Here is a 22,932-nt window from a genome sequence, read left to right on the forward strand (position 1 = left end):
GGGTTCTAGAAGTGGAACAGAGCCAGAGGCCACCAAATCCCTGCCAAGGGCCCCCACACAAATATGTATCCATCCTCAGAGGATTATTATATTAAGGATATATATTGGCGTGGTGGCCCCTGGGATTTGGTGGCCCTGTGCAGGTGCACAGCTTGCACATGCCTAAGGCCGCCACTGCAAAAAACACAGTTGATGGACAGAATGCAGAACAATGTCTTACATTCACCCCAGTACAAAGATCTGGGCCAACATCCATCGTTTTTTTGCACTCCACACCACCCTAGGTCAGACAATGGCTATATGCAAATCAGCCTTGACCCTGTGTCTCATGGGAACAGTCCAGCCCGAACTACCAAGCCATGTCTTTCCTAGACCGGAATCAAGCATCCAAGGACCGGTTTCTGGCTATCAGCCTTCTTCAGCCTGGATAGCTTGACTCCAGTGATGTGGAGAGCCTGGGACTCACGTCTGAGCATACTGCACAAGGCTAGATCGCTAGGACCCGGGCAGAATAATACATCAGCAGGATAGTAAGAGTGAAGGACTATTAATCCGGGAGCAAAACCTATCATGGGTCGGCAGATTGGTGCCGCTGAAAGGATGAGCAGAGTCACCCTGGAAGCACCACACAAACAAAATGATCTTTTAGGAAATCCAACATTATTTCAGATACAGTCTTGCCAATTTGGAATTATGTTGATCACAAAATACAAAGAAAAAACATTCTCAAAATCCAAGAAGCGCTGTATTTTTCTTTCACGTCAAACCAACCCACATGTGGTTCGCGCAGACTGCATTGTCAAGACTTAATATGATTTACCCAATTATTGATTAAAATCTCCATGTCACTGAATAAAAGAAACATACATCATCAGACGCAAAAAATACATGATTTTCTATAAACATTATCTTCAAATGTGAAAAAAATTATAGGATTTTTCATTGCAGCAAAGAACCTTAATACATTTTCTAACTCTTTTTTGGATACCTGCCAATAAAGGCCCTCTCAATCCAATGACTCGGGTTCACATTTTCTGGTGATCTATGTCCATATTGTCCAGTGATGCAAACTCAGACCTTCCATCCTGCGGAGGCCAGTAAATTGGGAAATAGTAACTTGCTATGAGAGATATGTTGAGAAGCGCTATAACAATGGCAGATGTGCTGTATGAAACGTTATTTAAAAACAAGTTATTATTTGGACAGGGAGGAAAATGCCATTTGTCTGAAGACGTGAGCAGAGGTAGAACCTATAAACTGAGGTAGTCGTCCTCCCTTAGGCAAGAAGAAACATATGGGTCCCATGAACGCCTTCATAGTAGGGGAGCCTTTGACAATGGGACTCACAAGTCATCTCCAAGAGATGTTAGTAAAATAGAGAGTCAGTAGAGAACAATGGGTGGAGATGGGAAGCCACAGTAGGTCATCAAGAGAGAGGCAGGCGCGCACACACAAACACACACACACACACACACACACACACACACCCACACAATCACACACACACACGCACACACACACATGCACACACGCACACACAATCACACACACAAACACACACACACACCCACACACACACACACACACACAATCACACATACACAATCACACACACACACACACACACACACACACACACACACACACACACACACACACACACACACACACACGCACACACACACACACCCACGCAGCTGTGGACTAATGTGGGCGAGTGGCATTTAACCAGGATCACTAGAATGATGTGATTCTGTGGGTGTGGCTTTTTCAGCAAAATTATGAATTTGCTCCATTTACCACATAATCCACCATCATCTGAGTAATCTGCAGATTATAACAAAAAAAGTGTTCTAGCTCAAACAGATCAAAAGTTGCCAAACACCAAAAACATGGCGATGTGTCTTACTGCATGGTGGAAGTCCCTTCTCAAAGGTTGACTGGTCATTTTATGGTTGTTTATTGCTGTGTTTGGTTGTTGAACTAATACTAATGAAGTGAAATCTTTGCTCAGACAGTGCTACCTTGTGTAAATATTACTGTCACTAAATGTGCTGCATTATGCCACATAATTTGCCCTTGCCTGCTACATGAATTTAATAATTTAGCTAATGCTGCCACATTGTGTCCTCCCCTGCCGCATAATTCCGGTGGTCCTGTATATACCCACCACGACCTAAGGAGAAGAGCTATGAATGGCAACATTTGCATCATCAACTTGGTTCAAGGCACAAACGGGTGACAAAAGTGCCATAATACCTGCAAGGTGAACAGAGCGCTTTAAAAATGTATGTTAATAAGAATAATACAAAGCAAAGAGATATTGTGCATCATTTAAGCTAGAGAGCAATGACACTGACGAGGAGAAAGATCAGTGGCTGTGTTGGTCCCTGTTCTGGGGAGTGGCTGCAGACAGAACTCTGGGCAGGTAGTGAAAGTTGGGCAGATCTCGGGAAACCCCACCTGTGAGATGCTGTGGTTCTATGGGGTTCTGCTCCCCTCTCCCCTCTCCTCACCACTGTGACATGAGAAGTGTTTCCAGGTAATGAACCACTGACTATCTGTTGGAACTGACCCGGAAGTGGAGACCCTGGTGGTAGAGACTGAACCTTTGCTGGTGCCTTTCCACATTTGCATCTAGTAATATGTATTGATTTGTGGCGTGTCATAGGCCGCGTGCACTAGTAACCCCAATTTTGAGGGATCATTGAAATGAGTGGGACCCCTCGTCAGTGGTGTGTCTGGGGATCTCTACTGTGCTACTGCATGTGTTTCATTTGAACCTTCTGCTGTCATGGAATAGACACAAGCGATTGCTCATCCTGTCCGCCGGCCCTTATTAGAGCCCACATTGACGAGCACCCCTCATAGGCATATAGCTTGCTTTTTGTCTTTTTTCCAAAGTTTGGGCTGCTTTCTGTGACTTTATTGTCCTGGACTCCTCCACAGAAGGCCTGGCAGTAGTGGAGGAGATTGGCGTAGCCTACAATATGTGAATCGACAAGCTAACCCTTAATTTGTGACGCAGGTGCATTCAAAAATATGGGGGAATCTAAGCACATCAAGGACCCTTTAGGCTCTCTGGGACCAACTACACATTTCTGGACTTAAGGTAGAGGTCACTATTCAGGCTCGGAAGAAAGACAATGCTGAGCTTCAAGCCTCACATTCTGAATAGGTAGACAAGATATTGGAAGCTATGTCTGAATCCAGAGAAATGCTGGAAAACCCAAAATAGACTATGTTGTGATTGATATGAACCTGCAGAAGGGGCTGGATAGAGTTAGAGATAATGAAGCCAGGGGCGCAGCTTAGTCAGTCAGATTCGGAGGGTGTGATGCTCAAAATACCCAACTAAAAAAGCAGTGGCCACAGGGAGCAAGGGTGAGATTACCAAGGTTCGGGAGGTTTCCATGAGGTAAGCACCCACCACTCCGTATAAGCCCCTACAGGCCAAGAGCTTCACCGGTGGACTGTACTGACTCTGAATCTGATGTAGGATCTTCTTTGCATAGTGACGTTAACCTTGCACTGATGCCTCCAAAAATTGCAGTTGATCTAAGATTTGAAGGGACAACAGCCAAAATCTCAATACAAATGTGACTGCCGCATTATAGTGATATAAACATTGTTGTGTAATGCTCATAAGTGTGGGTGCGTCAAATGTGTCACAATAGATTCGATATATACTACAGAAGAGGTGACCCTGGTGGGAGTCTTCGGGTTAGAGGTCACCCCCCTCAAAGCTTCCTCTACTGTTCTAGAGATTGAAAGTGATTTCTTCTATTAGTTTGGAGGAACAGCAGTTGTCAATCTGTCCTGGGGTGGAGAAGTTGGGAATTGTTATGTGGAGCTCTGCGTTGACAGAGACTGTATCAATTGGCAGACATTGCTTACAGCACTTATAAGTGAACAATCAACCCTTATTGGTCATTTGTGATTGGCGAGTCTAAAGGATAAATCAGCGACTCAATCCAAAACTATATTACATTGTTTTCTAATGAGTAGACAGACTACATAGACATTCCTGACTTGGAACTTTGAGGGTATTGGCACTGCTAATAAAATCCTTTATTCTAAACCTAAGGTTAGAGTCAGGACAGGGACCATAATCCCCGCTTCTAATGAGATTGAATGGGGTACATACGAGGGGTGCCCCCTGTCCCCAATACTCATTGCTTTGGCACTGAAACCGCTTGTTAGTATCATGATGTCGAAAGACAAAAAAAGGGTCTATCCTTGCCCGATGGAACACAGAGCATATCACTATATGCAAGGGATCTGTTGTGATTTATATGGGAGGCCCCGAAAGAAACAGTAGAAGTGGTCACTTCCCTGGAAGAATTCAGACTTTTATCCCGGCTCAGGGTCAACTGGCGTAAAAAGTGTGTTGTTCTAGTCTCTCATCACATGACGGCAGAGTTGATATCATTGTAAAATAGAGACTCAGGTGGGAGCCAAATACATCTTGATATTTTTCGAGTATAAATCTATCAAGATACAGATGACTTGATGATTGCAAATGTGTCCATGGTCTGACAGTGCTGTGGAGGAGAGTGGGATTCTACAGACCACCATTGACAGTCATTGGGAGGATGGTGCTTTTTAAAAGGTTATTCTGCTGTGATTATTACATTACTTTATCAAACGGTTTATGTACTCTGGAATTTATTTCCACGATGTAGACTCTCTAATGGTGAACTGAATCCGGAGCGGTAGGAGGCATAGAGAGCCCTTGAGTAAACTGAAGCTTCTAGTTGCAGACTGCAGCGTAGGTGTAACAGACTATGAATTCTAGTATTTGTGAGCCCAAATTCAGTGCAAGAGCAAATAGTTAGCTCATTGCAATTGGTTAACACTGGGATCCCCACTAATATTGTACACAAGGGTAGGCTCGCTAGGCATTTTTGGAACTGGATGGTGGCGGGGGTGGCTTCCCACAGCTAGTGTAGGTGGCATTGACATGTTGGAAACAATGCTTGTGGATAACACAGTGGAGTCTACCTTATGCCCCCTCCGTAGTCGTCTCTAAATCCAAGGGACACTTCCCGGCTAACGGTGGACTAGGGCTGGTGTACTGACTGTAGAAGGCTATTATTAGTCAGGTGAGTTACTAACACTGCCTGCTTTGGCAAATGGTAAGTAAGGTTATTTGCATAGTTAATAAAAACCATTGCAATACAAAAAACATCAAGTTAAAACAATTCTGCATATAATATTAAGAAGATATTTCATAATTTACATTTTTTTCCCTTTTAAAACCAATACTGTAACTTAATAGACATTCCACTGGTCAAGCAGTTTTTTGATTCAGCTCATGCTGTTAGTGGTCAAGTTATTTAGTTAAAGTCCACTACTTCCCTTCACTTCTTATATGCCAGAGATCAATAAAGGTGCGTCTAAATATTTAGAGTACTTAAAAGTTTTTAGTTAAGTCCGTTGGTGCCAAGCCCAGTGGGAACAAGTATAGGACTGTCCTCATTTGAGCAACCATGATAAAATTGCTGTTTTATTTGGATGCTGTCCTGTAATAGATTATGATTCAGGTGCCAGCATTTTCTTTTCCACTACCCTCATGAACTTCACCAGGCTGCAGTTCAACTGTGGGTCATTAGGTGCAAAACAGGCAAGGACTGCTTGTCTTTTGGAGTGTACCCCTGGTTGATTGAAATGGCGTTTTAGCAGTAGTTTTCATTCCTCCAAGAGTTCTTTACAGGTACATAACAGATGCAGCAGGTCTTCTGGCGCTGAGCCGCATAAGCGACAGGAAGAGCCTGCCTTCTCCTTTAGCCAATGCGGAAAATACTGAATGCAGGGTAACAGGCCAAGTCTGTACTTCAAGAACTTCATTTTAGTAGTTTTGGCGTAACCCAAGTCAAGATAATTCTGAGGTGCTGGCAAAGAGTAAATGTTCAGGGTCATCCACCCATATGACCTTTTTGAGAGGGATGCCTTGTCCTCGACCCACAAGTGGTATGGTATTTGACCGTCTTCCAGACCAATTTTTGGAGTGTTAGGTTGTTTATAGGAGTATCCCGGAGTTGGTTTAGGCCAGTATTGGCCAGACTGCTTATGAGGTATTTGGCAGCTGGTGGCTTGTTGCTGTAACTCCTTCCATAGATATTTGTTTAGAGTTCCTTAGTTGGATTTCTGCACTTTGTCCCAGTTGATTATGTACGCCCCATGTCTTGCCAAAGACTGTTTCTGAATACAAACTCTAGCCTGATCTGTGCTGATAAAGAATGTATGGGCAGACCAAGAATAACCCTGTGTGCAGCTATAACTGTGTTGTCAAGAGTTTTTGCATCTCTTCCTCTCTGAGCTTCACTTCTGTAACCAATTGTTGGCAGAAGTTTGGCACGTATCCCTTGTGCCAAGGGCAGGAGCGACTGACCAGTTAATTTGCTATTTAATATTTTTGAAGAGATTGCTAAAGCAAGGCCTTTGCCTCTAATGCTGGTTTTATGTGCAATGAAGTGGCCGCCTTTGCCAATATTCACCCCTAGATATTCATATTCCGATGTATCCTCAATATGGGTCCTGCCCCAAAACCAGGCTGCCGTTTTTTTCCTGTTTTTGCTGACCGTCATAGTCCTTGTTTTCTCAAGGTTTATGGATAGTTTATTTGCTTTGGAATAGTCCTGCGTAACATTCAAAATATGTTGTAAGCCTACTTATGTGTGGCTGATCAGGACTATATTGTCCGCATAGAGGAGACACAGCAGTGTTAGCCCATCTAGCCTGGGAGTGTGAGAGTTACATCTGTTTAATATCGGGACGAGATCTACTAAGAACAAGTTGAACAGTGTGGGAGCTAAGACGCATCCCTGTTTTGGGGGTAAATCACTGACTTCCCCCTCGGGAGAATTTCTCCATTTGAAGGCCTTGATGGGGTCTCTTCAAAAGAAATGAACCTTCAAAGCCTGAAGTCATTCATTTACTGTATACTATAGGTAAAGGAAGAAAACTTATGCCATGATTTTACAAGGCTCTTATGAACATGACTAAGGAGGATATTGCAGGACTGAGAGTTAAGTGGAGTGTGCTGCTAAAGTAACAAACTAGATGATAATGAATGGAGTACAGCCCTGAATATACTTGGAAAGTCTCCAGAAATGTGAGATTCCAACATACACGATTCAACTACTTGAATAAAACTTATCTCACTATAGAAACGTTCACAAGATGTTGGACTCAGCGTCTTCGTTGTGCGACCGAAGCTTACAGACAGAAACAGGACTCTTTAATGTGGTATGGGGATTCCCTAAACTGAGAAGCTTCTGAAAGAGACTCGCTTAAACCTTCTCAGACACAATAGGGAGGTCGAATCAAAAAAGTCAAGGCGGCTTGCTGTTGTGCCTGTTCTCTCATTCTAAAAGGAAAATGTGGGCGACAAGTTCATACTGCAACTAGAAAAATTAACTAATGCTATGTCCTGAAAAAAGTAGGGTTCTCTCCTCTCCAGAAATATTGACTGATGGTGGCGAAATTTCCAGATGAAAGAAAGGATAACACAGAAATTGTTGTTTTCAGCTTGTACAGTGAATTGACATCTACATTTTTTGCTGATGTGGAAGATATAGCCGGCTCCTTCAATAACTCCAGTGGACACTGAGTGAGCATTGCTGGAATGGGTGTGTGTGATCATCCCATGGTCTCCCCTATCCACATATATTCTGACACTGTACCTCTAACCACCTGCATGCATAAATGTAACATAGTTCTCTTGCGGTTCTACATTTTGTACAGTAATGTCTTAATGAGTGAAGGAACTACTTTCGCACTGGGGGATGGATTCAATTTATTGCTGCTGTTATTTTCATGTACAGTGCAAACACAAGGGGATGATGGACAATGTGCTGAAACTTTTTAGACACTCACCCCCAGTCACAGATCTGGGTTTAATCCATCATTGTTCTTTAGCTCACTTCGCCCCCCAAGTTCAGACCAAGCCATATGCAAATCAGTCTTGACCTGTTCCTCATGGGAACAGTCCACCCTGAACAACCAAGCCAGGCCTTCCCTGGACTGGAAACAAGCATTCTAGGACTGGTTTCGGGGTTGCACCCCTCATCAGCCAGGCTAGCTTGAATCCAGTGGCAAAGTGAGCAAGGGACCCACGTCTTGGCATGCACTGCCAACTTAGGGCGGGATCAAGATCGCGCTATATAAAACTTTATAAATAAATAAATAAACAAAGCAAACACAAGGAGATGATGGGTGGTGTGCTGAAACTTTTCAGACACTCACCCCCATTCATAGATTTTTGTTTAATCCATCATTGTTCTTTAGCTCACTTTGCCACCCCAGTTCAGACCCAGTCATATGCAAATCAGTCTTGACCCTGTTCGTCATGGGAACAGTCCAGTCCGAACTACAAAGCCAGGCCTTCTCGGGACGGGAAACAAGCATCCTAGGACCGGTTTTGGGGCTTTACCCCTCATCAGTCAGGCTAGCTTGAATCCTGTGGCAAAGTGAAGAAGGGACCCACATCTGGGCATACCCTGCCAATTTAGAGCAAACAAAGCAAACACAAGGAGACTGGGGGTGAGTCTCTGAAAAGTTTCAGTATATCATCCATCATCTCCTTGCATATGCTATTTTAATGTACGATCCCATGTTGACAATTTTAAGATTTCTTTGATTTTGCCTAAAAAAACTCAATAGAAAGTGTTTGATGAAAAAAGGCCAGAGTTGTTAAAAAATACACATGGATAGTCAGAGGGAGGACATTTCAAAATCAGTTGTAACTATGAAATTATGGAAATCTGAAACATGGGAGAGTCAGTAAGAAGTACAAAGTACACTTTGTTGGAGGGCTTCCCACATGCCTTGTTCCACTTTATGAGCAACTTGACACCAGAAGTTTAATATAAATTGACCAAGCCACCCCACAAAATTCAGTTACACTGGCTCTCTCGCATAAAGCTCTTGCACAAATGAAATTACTTGGTATGCTTTCTTCAAAAGTGAAATGTTCTACTCAAACAGAAGTATAGCATGAAATGTGAACTTTTAATAGATGTTCAAATGTTATTTTTAAAGGTTTTAATAAATGAGAAAAATGTTTTTATGACAATAAAGTTTTAAAGGAGTCAGAATCATGTAATTTAATAGCTTTTATAAATTATTTGGAAGCTCTCAATGTTATTTGATAGGATCACGTCCTTGTGGGAAACACCTGACTGTTCACCAAAAACCAAAATACTACGTTCAAATAAAAATGGCAAATGATGTTTTTGCACAAATCAACTACTGTGCCTAAATCCACCAAACATATGTGGTAGAAAAATTGGATCTTTATCAACTCTGTTAATTTGTCAGCAGGCAAAAAGGAATCGTTTCACGCATCTTAACACTGACTGTCATCAAAGTAGGTGGTTGAGGTGCAACAATGTGGGCGGCTGTGGGATGTGAAGTCTCACCTGAGAAAGCGGTTCAAGTCACCATGTTTCATGTACTCGAAGACCATGATTAGGGGCTCACCATCAGTGCAGACCCCATAGAACTTCACAATGTGCTCATGTTGCAGGACTGTCAAGAGCTCTGCCTCCCGCTGGAAATCTAGACGGGCATTTTCAGTTGCCTCCTTCAGGGCCTGGAGAGAAACAAACAGACAACAATGTTGCAACCAAAATCAAGCACAGCTGAGAAAATCTTAACACTTACTATATGTGTGTATATCTTAGTAACCAGGGGGGATCTTAACTATACTCAGAAAGCAGGAAGTGTTACATAAAAAAGAGGCTAGAGGACCTAGACAACAATTGAGATGCATCGGATCTTTATTGGCCATTTAGATGTTATGTTATGTTATGTTATGTTAAACTGTATTTCTTGAGCGCACGTTCACCAAACGGTTTCTTGCCGCTATGGACAGGACTGAATGTCATGCTGAATAGGGAGTGAGTATCAGTCATATGCGTGGGAGAAAAACCAGGTTTTGAGTAGTTTCCTGAATTGGGTGTACGAGTCCATCACGCGCAGGTTGGGGGGAAGAGTATTCCAAAATTGGGGGGCCAAGGTCGTGTATCTAAGGCCGCCATGTTTCTTCCGTTTAAAGGCATGGGACACCAGTAATTTTTTATTCGAGGAGCGTAGATCGCGAGATGGAAGGTACCGCTGGATGTTTAGGGCAATGAAGGCGTGGCCGCGTCCTGACAGGGCTTCATGAATGGTTCAGCCCAGTTTAAACAAGCACCGTTGGAGAATAGGAAGCCAATGTAGACTTTTCAGTAAGGGCTTCACATGAGAATGTTTAGGCTGTCCAAATATGAGTCTGGCCGCCTGATTCTGAGCATGTTGCAGGCAGAGTGCTTGATACGCAGGAATGCCCACATAAAAGGGAGTTGGCATAATCAATACGCAATATGACCAGTGCAAGGACCACCTGGGTCAAGGCTTCTGTGGAAAGGAACCTGCTGATTTTCAGAATTTTACGCAGAAGATAAAAGCATGCTGAGACCACCTAGCTGACCTGAGCCTTCACGGTAAGATCACAGCTGATCAAGATCCCCAAGGTTTTCACTGACAGTGTTGGGGTGGGGGGACTCCCTAATGAGGTGGGCCAGAAGTTCGAATTCCACTGGTTGGCCACACCGCGTAAGAATCAGCTCTGTTTTGTCTGGATTTAATTTGAGTTGGTTGGCGTTCATCCAGTCGCTAATGAAAAGCATTATAGATTGAAAATTGGAGATCGATGAAGTGGATGGGTCGATGTTAAAGATCATCTGAAGGTCATCAGCATAGTTGAGCACCACAATCTTCCTCTTGAGCAAGGCAGTTATCAAGGGGAGGATGTACAGATTAAAAAGAAGTGGTGACAGAGCAGAGCCCTGTGGGAACCCGCACATCAATTTAGATGAATCTGATCATGGCCAAGACAGAAAATATCATTGTTGCCAACAGGAATGCATGTATGCAGAGATTCACACCACAACTCAATACAAATACAAAATCACTTGCTTCTCCATGGGTTTCAACCTTTCCAACGTGAGACTGGATGAGATGGGACAGATCCAAACAAGAACTGCACACAAATGCAAAATCAATCTACTCCACCTTGGATTCCGCAGTTTCCACTTGAAACTGACAAGACCGACACCACAACTCCACAAATATTAAAATCACTGTACTGAACCATCAATTTCATCCTCTCCATATAGATCACAGCATCAAGAAAACACAGAAGTCCTGCTATCAAATCATACTCACACACGAAACAAGCCATTGCTTTCTGAAACGAACTTCAAGCTAATTCTCCTTGGAAAGTTTAAACAGCATGCTCAAGGGTATCCTTCCCAACAAACAGCCCTCACTGAAAAGTGCTCCCCATTGCACGTCTCATCAAAGGACTGGAAAATTTCAACCACATTGATAATGAACAGACTGGGATGAGGACATGTACATACTCCTACTGCCTGTCTGAGCACCGAACTACGGTGCTCAGATCAATCATAACGCTAAAATCATGGTGACAGCAGCATCGTGATTGGCTAGGGGAGTCTGCTTCGTGCTGGATTCAAGAGGATGGATGAGAAGCGGCGGCTGGCAGCACAGGTAAGTGACATTTTTTTTGTTACCCCGCTTTCCCACTATTGCCTCATAGCAGCCGCTACTGCTCTCACCATTGCAAAACCGCCCCCACCATTTCAGCCTCCCAGGAAAATGCTCGATGCCCGCTACAGCCAGTCCGGCCATGACCAACAGAAGAGCTGGATGTGCCGAACATGTCACAATATTGGAAATGACGATAGGACAAGTTACAATGCAAACATTTACAATGCATACCTTTACAACACAGTTTTTACATCGCATCATCCATTACAACTCATGATTTTACAAAGCATGCCATCACAACACATTTTAGAAACTATATTTACAACGCATTCCATTACAACGCGTACCATTACAACGCATAATACTTTTAGGGCAACAGTAGGGTAAGTGTTGGATACTGTAGGGGTAATAATTACTATTCCCACTCCAGTGAGTGCAACAGTAGGGTAAGTGTTGGATAGTGTAGGGGTGAAAATACCTATTCCCACTCCAGTGAGTGCAACAGTAGGGTAAGTGTTGGATAGTGTAGGGATAAAAATGACTCTTCCCCATTACTTACCTTATAATGCGTTGTAATGGCATGCGTTGTAGTGACATGCGTTGTAATGGCTGTGTTGCAATGACTGCGTTGTAAATGTAGTGCGTTGTAATGACTGCGTGGTAATGGTTGTTTCCCGAAGTGACGGAAGGCACTAATTATGACCTGGTTAATAAACATTTTGATTTCGATAATTCTGCTTCTCTGCTTCCAGGTAAGATTGCTACTTTGCATTGTTTACCTTAGCCAACAGCTGCCTCTCCAGATTCACTTCTGATATATTAACAATACATTTCCACTCTCCCCTGCCTGTCCCTTGACTCCATGTTTCTCATATGTTATGTTATGTTAAAAATGCTCTTTTATAGCGCACGGCTACTCCGAGGAGTGTCCCGGCGCTTTGGCAAAGAGCCTAAAGAATCGAGAGAAACATAGCACAACAGACATAAAAAGAAAGGAAGCGAAACCATTACTGAGTGAAAAGCCAGGTTTTAAGTCCTTTTCTAAAGGAGAGCAAGTCATCAGCTTTCCTGAGCAGAACAGGCAGGTCGTTCCAGCCTTGAGGCGCTAGAAATCGAAAGGAGCGTCCTCAGATTCTAGTCAGGCGGATAGGGGGAATCAAGGCTTTGGATAAAGATGCAGATCGTAGCGTCCTGATAGGCACATAAAAAGCCAAGCGTTTCTGAAGATATTTGGGGCCTATCCGATGAAGGGACTTGAAGGCAAAAATAAGCGCCTTGAAAGCGATCCTTTTAGCGACTGGAAGCCAGTGTAATTTCTTTAACAGCTCTGTGGCTACAGCTCTGCGCTGGAGGCCAAAAATGGCTCTAGCCGCAGAGTTCTGCACAATCTGCAGTCGGGCCAAAAGATATTTCGGCAGGCCAAGATAGAGAACGTTTGCGTAATCCAGACGCGAACCTATCAAGGCCTGGACGATAATCTTTCTATGCTTCAGCGAGAGCAGCGGAAGAAATTTCCGCAGCATCTTCAAGAGGCCGAAGCCTTTGCCAGTCAGTCCAATGATCTGGGGGCCAATGGTGAGGCCATCATAATTATTTTATAAGGACTCCTAAACCAAACACCCTACAATCTTTTGTTAACAAGGACTTATCAAAATGAACACATTTGTCGCACAAACTCGCTTTGAGAATACTCCAGCTTATAGAACTTTTTGGGTTTCCAAAAGCCATGTCAGAGGTTTTTGTGGGGTCTGCCACTAGCCACTAGATGTGGGGCTCACTTCTTACATTTGTCCCAGGTGTCAAGAACATCTCAATAAGAACAAACATGTATGCCAATAAAAGATAAAAGCTGCAGCATCCATCCAGTGGCATATCCCTGTTGGTTGCCTCATCATTAAGTGAGAAATGACAGGCTTGCTGCATAAACCCATCAATAGCTTTTCAGACTCTGATACTGGCACTCCAAAAGCATGGGTCTTGGGATGCACTGCCCCTCTGCCATTGTGATGGCCCTGTTTTCAAAAGCTAGCCGCAAGTGGACTTGAACCCAGGGCTGATATGTACAGTAGAATTCTCTTGTTTACATTTTACAAATTCTTCCATCTGGCCTGTGTAGGTAGGTATTTGATCCTTTTTATCCTTGTTTGATCCTGGGTATGTCCAGGGCACTAATTCCATTTCATTTCTTGTTTACAAAAGCCCACTTAAACACAGTCCATTTTATCTGGCAGGGCAGACCAGATCAGACAAGGACCATCTCCCACTCTGCTGCGGGACTGGATCTCAACAACCAGAGGGCACTTGGCACTCACCAAGAACAACCAGCTCCTTATTGTATACCTAGGGCCTGACCGCGATAAACCAGCAACAATGCAGGTGCAAGCTGCACACACACAAATTACATTAGCCAGGGTGCACCAATTAAGAGTGTGCAGTTTGCACTTGATTCAACATTTAACTAATGGGAATGGGGAATAACATGGCAACCGTGCTTGCTAATCCCCTTTCCAGTGTGCGCCAACAGCACGCTTGCTATTGCTATTTCAACTGTTGAAATCCAAGGAAGCAGATGCCAAATAATTGTGCCCGACTTGTGATCTCGTTTTTCGAGCAATGGTGAGTTGGCACCGGGAACTGGATTGTTGCCCCATTGTGGTCCAGTCTTTAGTAGGCGAATGCTATGAAGCAGCGAGAAATGGACATTGAGGGGGTCTCAAAAATAGCAAAATACATAGCTAAATACAGAATGCCTTTTTTCAAATCATAAGCTATCTCTTAAATACTAATGAGTCTTGCGATAAAGATCTTTCCAGTGCACTACATAAAACACATATATTCTTCCATTGACGACAACCAACACAAACAATACATTTCAACATAAGAACTTGATTTGGATGCCCCAGGAAACTTCACTTGAACACCTTGAATAATAAATTGTACTGTAGAATTTTAGGAGTGTATACAATGTGAAATTCAGCCTCAGAAATAAAAAAAAATTGCAACTCCTTAAAGTTGAAAAGTTTACATGAAAATTCCCCTCGAAAAAGACATGAAAAAATTAGGCAGAAGCCTACCATACCACATTCACAAATACCTATCAATGTAGTATATATTTTGTGGTCATTCTTTCCTTGTTATCTATCTTTAGAAAGCTGTTGATGCCTTTACCTACATATTTCACCTATTCCCATTTCGACCAGAGTTTCCCACTCTCAGCAGCACCTGGTTCTCTGCCAACTGACAGGTTTGCTGAAGAGGAGGAAGCGAAGGGCAGCAGATGCATGACACCCAGCAGCCTGCCCACAAGGCCACCTAAAGACGGGGAAGTGGATCATTATTATTATTATTATTATTATTATTTATATGGCGTACGAATCATCCCCAGAGGGATCTCTCGATGCCCGGGAAAGCAGACAATGACATACTAAGTAGGTGCCCTAAAATAGCCATGTTTTTAATTTCTTCTTAAAGGCCATGTGTGTGGTACAAGATCGCAGGTCAACTGGTAGTGCATTCCAATGCATGGGGGCAACATAAGAGAAAGCACGTCCCCCCATCCTAGCCTTTTTGATTCTAGGAATTTGGAGGAGCCTATGGCCACTAGATCTTAACTGCCTAATAGGAGTATACCATATTAATTTCCTCCTTATATATTCTGGACCAGGGCCAACCAGGGCCTTGAACGCCAGACACAGGAGTTTAAAGACTGCCATTTTCCTCATTGGGAGCCAGTGTAGCTCATTCAGTAATGGAAGAGAAGGAGTATATACAGGTTTATTAAGAGCTAGGCGTGCCGCCGTGTTTTGTACGACTTGAAGTTTGGAAAATAGATATTGCCTCATCCCCACCAGCAGGACATTTCCATAGTCAAGCCTGCTGACTAGGAGTGCCTGTAACAGAACCTTTCTGGTGGAGAGCGGGATCCAGGGGAAAATCTTCTTGAGCATGCGAAGTATTCCAAAACACTTGCCCGATAGTGTTTTCACATGCTGCTACATGGAAAGTTATGACTCAATGATGATAACCCACTCCTTTGTGTGTCTTTTCATGGTCCCACACCAGAGATTAAGGGGTACAATCATCTAACATGCATATGTAGTAGGGTCTGCTTTAGAGTTGGGTGTAAGAGAAATTCCTCCACATTTTCAGATGAACAGGAGCCTGTCCCAATTAATCCTCTGCTGAATAGAAGCAAAAATGGCATCAGGTGGATTTTGTTAACATAGGTTTTTTTCCACTTAGTTTAAGATGGAAAGCTACTCAATTCCACCAAAGATCACACAGATATAAACATAAGTAGCATTGATTTAAATCTGCACATACTACAGGATTCCATATAGTTGTGATCAAACTTAGCACGAATAAGTGATCAGAGTACCCTCAGACTGTTCATCTGTGGGGGCGTCACATAAAGAATCCTCACACCAAGAAGTCCCCACTGCTTTATAAGTTAATGAATCTGCTGAAATACTAAACCTACAACTATTTCTATAGCTTCATAACCAAACATTATCTAGGTAGTGTACAAGATAAACAATATTATTGCGTAGTTAGTCTGCGCATATACGTTGCAGCTCAGATACATTTTAATGGTCCTTCCTCTTCTCCTCCCTGAAAGTGACACCTACAATCTTTGAATTACTTCACCCAGTGACAATTACAGATATCAAGAAATCACCTTACAATCACCTTTCCCCCACTGGGCGTGTGCCTGTTCCTTGATTTTAAGGGGACATTGTGAGTTAAAGTGAATCAGGGTACCTTGAGGCTGTACAAATGGGAAGGACAAAGACCTATTTACCACTATTGTATCAAGAGGCCTAGTGCTAGTCATCTACCTACAAGAGACAAGGAGTAGTTTTCCTCCTTCCAGCAACTACTGGATACTCCACCAGGCCCTCCTGCCCATCTATTTTATCAATGGCCACGGCTCACCACTTTCAAGCTTGTATATTTTTAATCAGCACTAAGCATTTCTCTTTGTAGAACTGTGTTTTCCATCTTTTCATGTTGTTGTAGTGTCAGGTTTCTGCCCAAAATATTACAGAACATGTTGTTGTACTTTTAGGCTTTGCTTGCTTCATTGGCACAGAAATAACAATTGATCTGGGAGAGACAGGAAGGACGGAGAGAGAAAATGAACAGAAGAAAACAAACAGGAATTGAAAAACATCTGATACCAGGTAAAGAAAGATGGAGATATGGTGAGGAAAAAAATATCAAAAAGTATAAAGAGGTAATAAAGGAAGAAGAATGGGCCGGGAAGTCAAGGACTCCTGATTTCAGAATGTGCATGGCATAGGTCCACAGAGTCTGCCAAGAAGATTTTAAGCAGAAGTATAAGCATCATTGACATTACCTTGACAGCCACTAACATCTTCTCCTCTTCTGCAGTTAGGTTAAGGCACTCTGCTAAGAAGACTTTCCCGAAGGCCCCTTCTCCAAGCTCCCACTTAAGTGTGATATCTCTCCTTTTGATGTGATGGACACCTGCAAAATAAAGAAGTATTCCATCTGTGTGCTTTTAAGTCCATTTTAATCCATTGAAAACATCATATAATAGTTATTGATCCCGTGACACAACCACACGGTTAGGCCTCAGAGTAAATATCAAAAGTAAAACATTCTCAATGTTAGGTTGGAGTCTCTTTAGTCTTTAATTCTGATTGTGATAGAGGTTCTTAAGTTACTTATATTAATTAAAATTCTTTCAAGCGTTTTTAATGTGGCTCAAGTTTGCATTTTGTATGTGTTCTTCCCAAAACTATTAATTGAGAATGACATATTACCCCCCCCCACTGAATCTCTGTTTGTCACTGAGGTCTTCCCTTTTGGTAGCCTACCTTTTTATGCCATTTATACAGTGTGGCCAACCTATAATTCCAGCGTCCCTTCACCTCACAGAAGGGCATATTCACGAAGAAGAAACGCAGTACAGCGCTGCACGCAATTTAACAGTACCATGCTGCGTCATCTAGCCTCTTCGATGCTGATGACGGAACCGCTCCGTCATCAGCCGCGGTAGCGCTGTGCTGATGACGGAGCGGTTCCGTCATGGCCCGCTTGCCGCGCCTGCGCTGGGCATTCCATTGAGCGTGCGGGCCATGATGGAACCGCTCCATCATAAGCACAGCTCAACTGAGGCTGGTGACGGAGCGGTTCCGTCACCAGCATGTGCGCGCCGCGCGGCCGCCTCGCCCCCTTAGCGCTGCGGCGGAATAGCCGCAGCAGCGAAGGTGTTAAAAAAAAGCAGGGCTGCATCGTTTTCACAAGAATAAGGCGCACCCCTGTGTTTTCCCTTGTGTCGGCACTAAAAACACTGCCTAGTGCCAACAAAGACACCCTTGCAACAAGGTGCAAGGGTGCCTGCATTGCAAGAGATGATCGTTTATGTGCAGAACGGGAAACCTTCTTGCACATAAACAATCATTATAGCGATTTGCTACTTCTATGTGTGCTGCAGAATGCAGCACACGTAGAAAGAGCAAATAATGAGGAGAAATAATAGTATTTCTCCTCGTTGCGCCACTCTAATGCCTGCTTTTCAGTGGCATGAGTTTTGGCGCTGCCTCAGATTTACAGATCTTTGTAAATCTGTGGCAGGGACAAAAAACCATGAGTGTTGCGGTGGAACACCCATTGCACGCCCCTTTCAAGCAGATACCTACTTGAAAGGGTATGATATTTACAAAGCAGCATTAAGACATGCAAAGTGGCTTCGCACTGCTTTGTAAATATGGAGCAGGGCATTGCGCCACCGGAGCATCAGAAAAAGTGACGCTCCGGTGGCACAATTGCCTTGTGATCATGCCCCATAGTCTTTTGGGTAGAAGCTTCAACTTCAATTCACTTTGTCTGTACGTGACTTGTGTTGTGTCTTCAAATGTATTCACAGCCTTGCACCCTCTTTCTGTCTTTGCATGTACATCTCTTTGTTCTGTCTTATTCTTTGCATACTTTTGTATATTACCTGCTCAATTTGTCCCTTTTATCAAAAGTCACTTTTTAAATAACTATACTCACTTCCTGTAGCAAACTCTTTGGCACACTCTCAACAAATTATTTGCTTGCCTTAACTATGGATGTACCATGTTACAACGCATACCATTACAACTACCTACTGTTACAACGCGACCATTACAACGCATACCATTACAACGCATATCGCTTTGAGGTGCTGGATAGTGGTAAGTATAATTTACTATTCTAACTCCAGTCCCCGTGGACCCTAGGGAAGGTGTTGGATGATAAATTATACTTATTCCCTATCCTAGAGCGCCCCCCAGCGCAATGCGTTGTAATGGTATGCGTTGTAAAAGTAGCGTTGTAACAGTATTGCGTTGTAAGAAATGCGTTGTAACAGGTGTATACCCTTAACTATCCTAATCATTCCTAGTGGTGGGAGAAATGTAAATTTCATCCACAGTTTCCCTAAGCCTACGCTCTGAAATGTATTTTCTGAAGGTTCCAAAGTTTTTTGTACAATTTATTTGTAAACTTCGCAAAGCTTTGCTGCTGGGCGAAAATCCTAGATTTCTTTTTCAGAACCTATTCTCCCACAAAAACCATTATAGAATACAATACTTTGTCTAAATCGAATTTCTTTTGGATACATACTGGATTTTCCTACAATCTTTCCAAAATATCACAACATGCTCAACATTTTTAAAACCAGAGACGTTTTGGACAAACGACGTGAAGTGCATGAAGGGACATTTTTCCTGCTTTGCCATCCACTCATTATTAATCACAGATATCCTGGAAAATGGTTGTAAGATATTTGACAGCAGTATCTCCTTCTACCAATAGCTTTACAATGTACTTTTGGAAGGTAGCCCATAGTTAGTCTTACATGCATCACAGAAGTATTGTGGGTTCTCAATGAAATTAGTCTTCAGTCCATCCAACTTTCCCTCAGCACACGACAGTGGGCTTGCACCAAAGTTCATAAAATGAAGAGACATGGCTAAATCGTCTTCCTGTGCTAACACAGCTGCTCCTAGGGAAGAAATTGAGATGATAGAGGTATAAATAGATGCACAGATACACGCCTCTTTTGTCCACCATACATTAGTAGTAATGTTGTACTAATTCCAGGAACTATAGGGAAGTTTGCATCGTCAGCAGTGCAACTTTTGTCTTTAACACTTTATCTAAAAGCATCACGATTTCTATAAAAGTTATAAAAGCAAATGTGAAACATAAAATTACGATGAAAACTATTATACTAAGAAAGATGGGTTTGAAAAGCGGTTAAGTGAAATTATGGTAATATGGTTTCATATGCTTTTTAAAGTTGAGAATCAAACAAAAAAAGCAGGAAGGGTTAGGTTTCTTTAGATCAATTTTAGGAAGAAAACATGTAAAGCTCGGCAATTTCGCAGAAAAGTCTTTGCCAAACTTTTTCAGACATTTATTCCAACATTTTATTTAAACCTTCTTCGTTTGTTCACAGACTTTTCTGAAACAAAACAACAACAAAACACTTTACTTTTTGCTGGACAATTTTTCACCATAAGCATTTTGGGGAATTGCCCAGAGGCATGATTAGGCGAAACAATTTCTCTAAAAATACAAAACTTGAAAGGAAGATGATGTGACTAAAACTCTGACAGTGACTATACTACAAAAACTAAAAAGGCAGGACATTTTAACATGAGGTATGCTCTTGCTTTTATGGTTCATCCCTACACGATCACTTAACTGAAAGGCACACGCATAGTAGGTAGTGTTTGCAATATGAAATTAGGCATTGCATATATTGTTTTTGGGGTGGGTTATTTTCATTGTCAGTTTTAAAATGTTGCATAAGATGGGATATTTCTATTTTCAGTGTCTGAGCAGATAACATTGTAAAACGAGTTGGTTGCATTAACAATACTGATGAGAATAAGAGAAACATACCGTGTGTATACACTGTGTTTATGAAATCAATGCCTAATATGTGGTTGCAGGGTGTATGCATTCGGTGTGATTGTAGCTTTGGTGAGGTAAATATAATATATGTGTCTTGCAAGACTGCAATACAGAGTTAGTATACTGTTACAAAGCTGACATTGTTTTCTTTTTGAATATTTAAAATTAATTACGTATACAAATTGTATTTCGAATTCAGAAAGTAAAGCACAATGTATGCAGAGTTGTAATCTGAATTTCTTTCAGATGATTAAAAAAAATAGGTTATGTATCTTTATCGAAAAGCATTCCATATTTGAAAGTGGATGAAGCATTTTCATTTTTTATATTTTTAAAATATGCTTTTCATTATTTACATGTTTCAAAGCAAGTACCTAATCACAGTAACATACATGTAATTTATGTGGCAGCCTGTCCTTATTAAACTGAATATTGCTAGCAAACAAGTTAAATAATTAAGTCCTAATTGCCAGCGCTATTTGCCTTCTGAGTGTTCTTGACCTTTACTTTTTTATTTTTGCAGATTTTATATAGCGCAAACTCGACCTGAAGGTACTGGAGCGCTTTACAAGAGCACCACTTACGTTACACAAGGACACATTCATTTTTTGGAAGGCACAGGGAGATTTAGTGATTTGCCCAGAATCACAGGAAGCTGATCCGATGCAGAGGTTCGAAACTGGTTCCCGAGCTCTAAAGTCAGCAGCTCTGGCCGTAAGGCCACAACCTCTCTTTAGTTACCTGCTTGAGAATTTACAACATCTCCACCTCATACCTGGCCCTAAGAATAGTGCATACATTCATAGTTTGGGACGTATGAGCAATAGGTACACTTATGTAAAACAAGACGCATGCAAACATGTGTGGGTGATAAATCTGGTCCTCAACAGAGCATCGATCTCATAATCTCAGGATTAGACCAATATTTGTTAAAGCCTTAATAAATATAGTTTGATTCATCAAGGGTGCAAATACTTTTAACAGCCTGGGGTCAGGCTGGTAATGTGTAGGGATCACTGATGAGCAGATCTTAACCAAGAGGGATTGGTTACGTCCAATAGGAAGCATAAGCATTTGACTCTCACATTTCTAAAGCAAAAAAAGGCCAGGTTCTGTGAACAATGTTTTGCTGACCCAATAGAAATGTTAGGCACCAGGTCAGATGCTAAGTTCCTCTGACACTGAGCTTACATCTGAAATCCATGAGCTACCTTGGTTGGCTGTTGAGAACTAATGATATTGGAGTATCTTTAGAACAACGTTAGTTAAATACCCTAATGTTTTAGAGTACCTGGCACGCTTCTAATGTAATCAAACTCTATTGGGCAGACCCCATTTTCAACATTGCATTCAGTATAGAAGGGTGTATAATTGCACACTTTTCCCATATGGAATACATATATTAGGCTTGAAATTGCGTGAATTACTTCTGTGTGGTTGCATGCATGGAAATTGTAGACAATGAATACCAATAAGAACAAAAGTCACACAAGATACCCATTGAGTGTATTGTTGGTCATCTGCATGCACATTTTAATTGTGGTATGCCCTTGAGAACAAAACATAATGAAATATCTTCACAATGTATTGGTTTGAAACATCTGTGATACTTCATAGTCATACTAGTCTCTGATATCAGACACTTTAGCAAAAATCTAAGTGTAAGTAAAAACAATAATGCAACATGTGCAACTCTATGATTGGTTTATGTGAGATAACACTTGCATTAAAAAAAGTGAATAGGACTAATTCAGTGCTGGAATTCACAATGACAAAGTGGAAATAATCCAAAAAGGGAATTATTATAATGATTCAGACAATGGAGGATTTAAGATAGGAAATTTTAAAACATGAATCTTCAAAATCTGGAACTAAGGTCAACCCTGCCCCACCCACTCCCTCACAGCATGACTCCATCACAGCAATATCCATCTGTTGTACATTAACAAATCACCTGTAATTAGTCCAGTCTTCATAGTCTAGGACCCAACACAATTGAATGCGGACTATACCCTGTTTCTTCAAGATGTTTTCTTTTATGACATCAATATGTCATGTTACAAACCAATATCTCTAAACACATACAGTATGGACACAAAGGAAGGTGATGTAGAGGAGAATGTGTGGAGAGAAATCAAACTATTAAGTGTGTTCAAAGAGAGCAAGCTCCTTTGTGCTGTTAACTAAAGGTTTGCTCTTGTATAGTGATAGTGATAGGTCAGTCTGAGTTTAAGAAAATAGTATATCAAGAACACTAGTAGATCCTTCTCAGGTAAAAACTAAAGGTACCAAACCAAGGTCCAAATGCCTCAGCACTTACCAAATGATGCCCACCTCGAGCACAGAATAATGAAGCACAAAATAAGCAACTATGAGCTTTTTCCAAAAATTAACTGGCTTAAATTTCTTGCCTTAAGCGGTTACATTATTGAACTTCTTCCCATTAGTTTAGAATTA

The 22,932-nt window shown here is 41.9% G+C and overlaps 1 protein-coding gene across 1 annotated transcript in view; it reads right to left on the reverse strand.

Moving 5' to 3' along the window:
• The window catches only part of NTRK1 (neurotrophic receptor tyrosine kinase 1), a 342,566-nt gene that overhangs the window by 42,201 nt on the left and 277,433 nt on the right, over positions 1-22,932 (reverse strand). Inside the window, exons 12-14 of the mRNA XM_086945321.1 lie at positions 19,412-19,558; positions 16,919-17,049; positions 9,426-9,598 (exon numbers count right to left, since the gene is read on the reverse strand). Coding sequence (XP_086801447.1) covers positions 9,426-9,598; positions 16,919-17,049; positions 19,412-19,558 — 451 coding nt within the window. The remainder of the gene's footprint in view (positions 1-9,425; positions 9,599-16,918; positions 17,050-19,411; positions 19,559-22,932) is intronic.

Source organism: Lissotriton vulgaris, chromosome 12, assembly GCF_964263255.1.
Source record: "Lissotriton vulgaris chromosome 12, aLisVul1.2, whole genome shotgun sequence".
NCBI lineage: Eukaryota > Metazoa > Chordata > Amphibia > Caudata > Salamandridae > Lissotriton > Lissotriton vulgaris.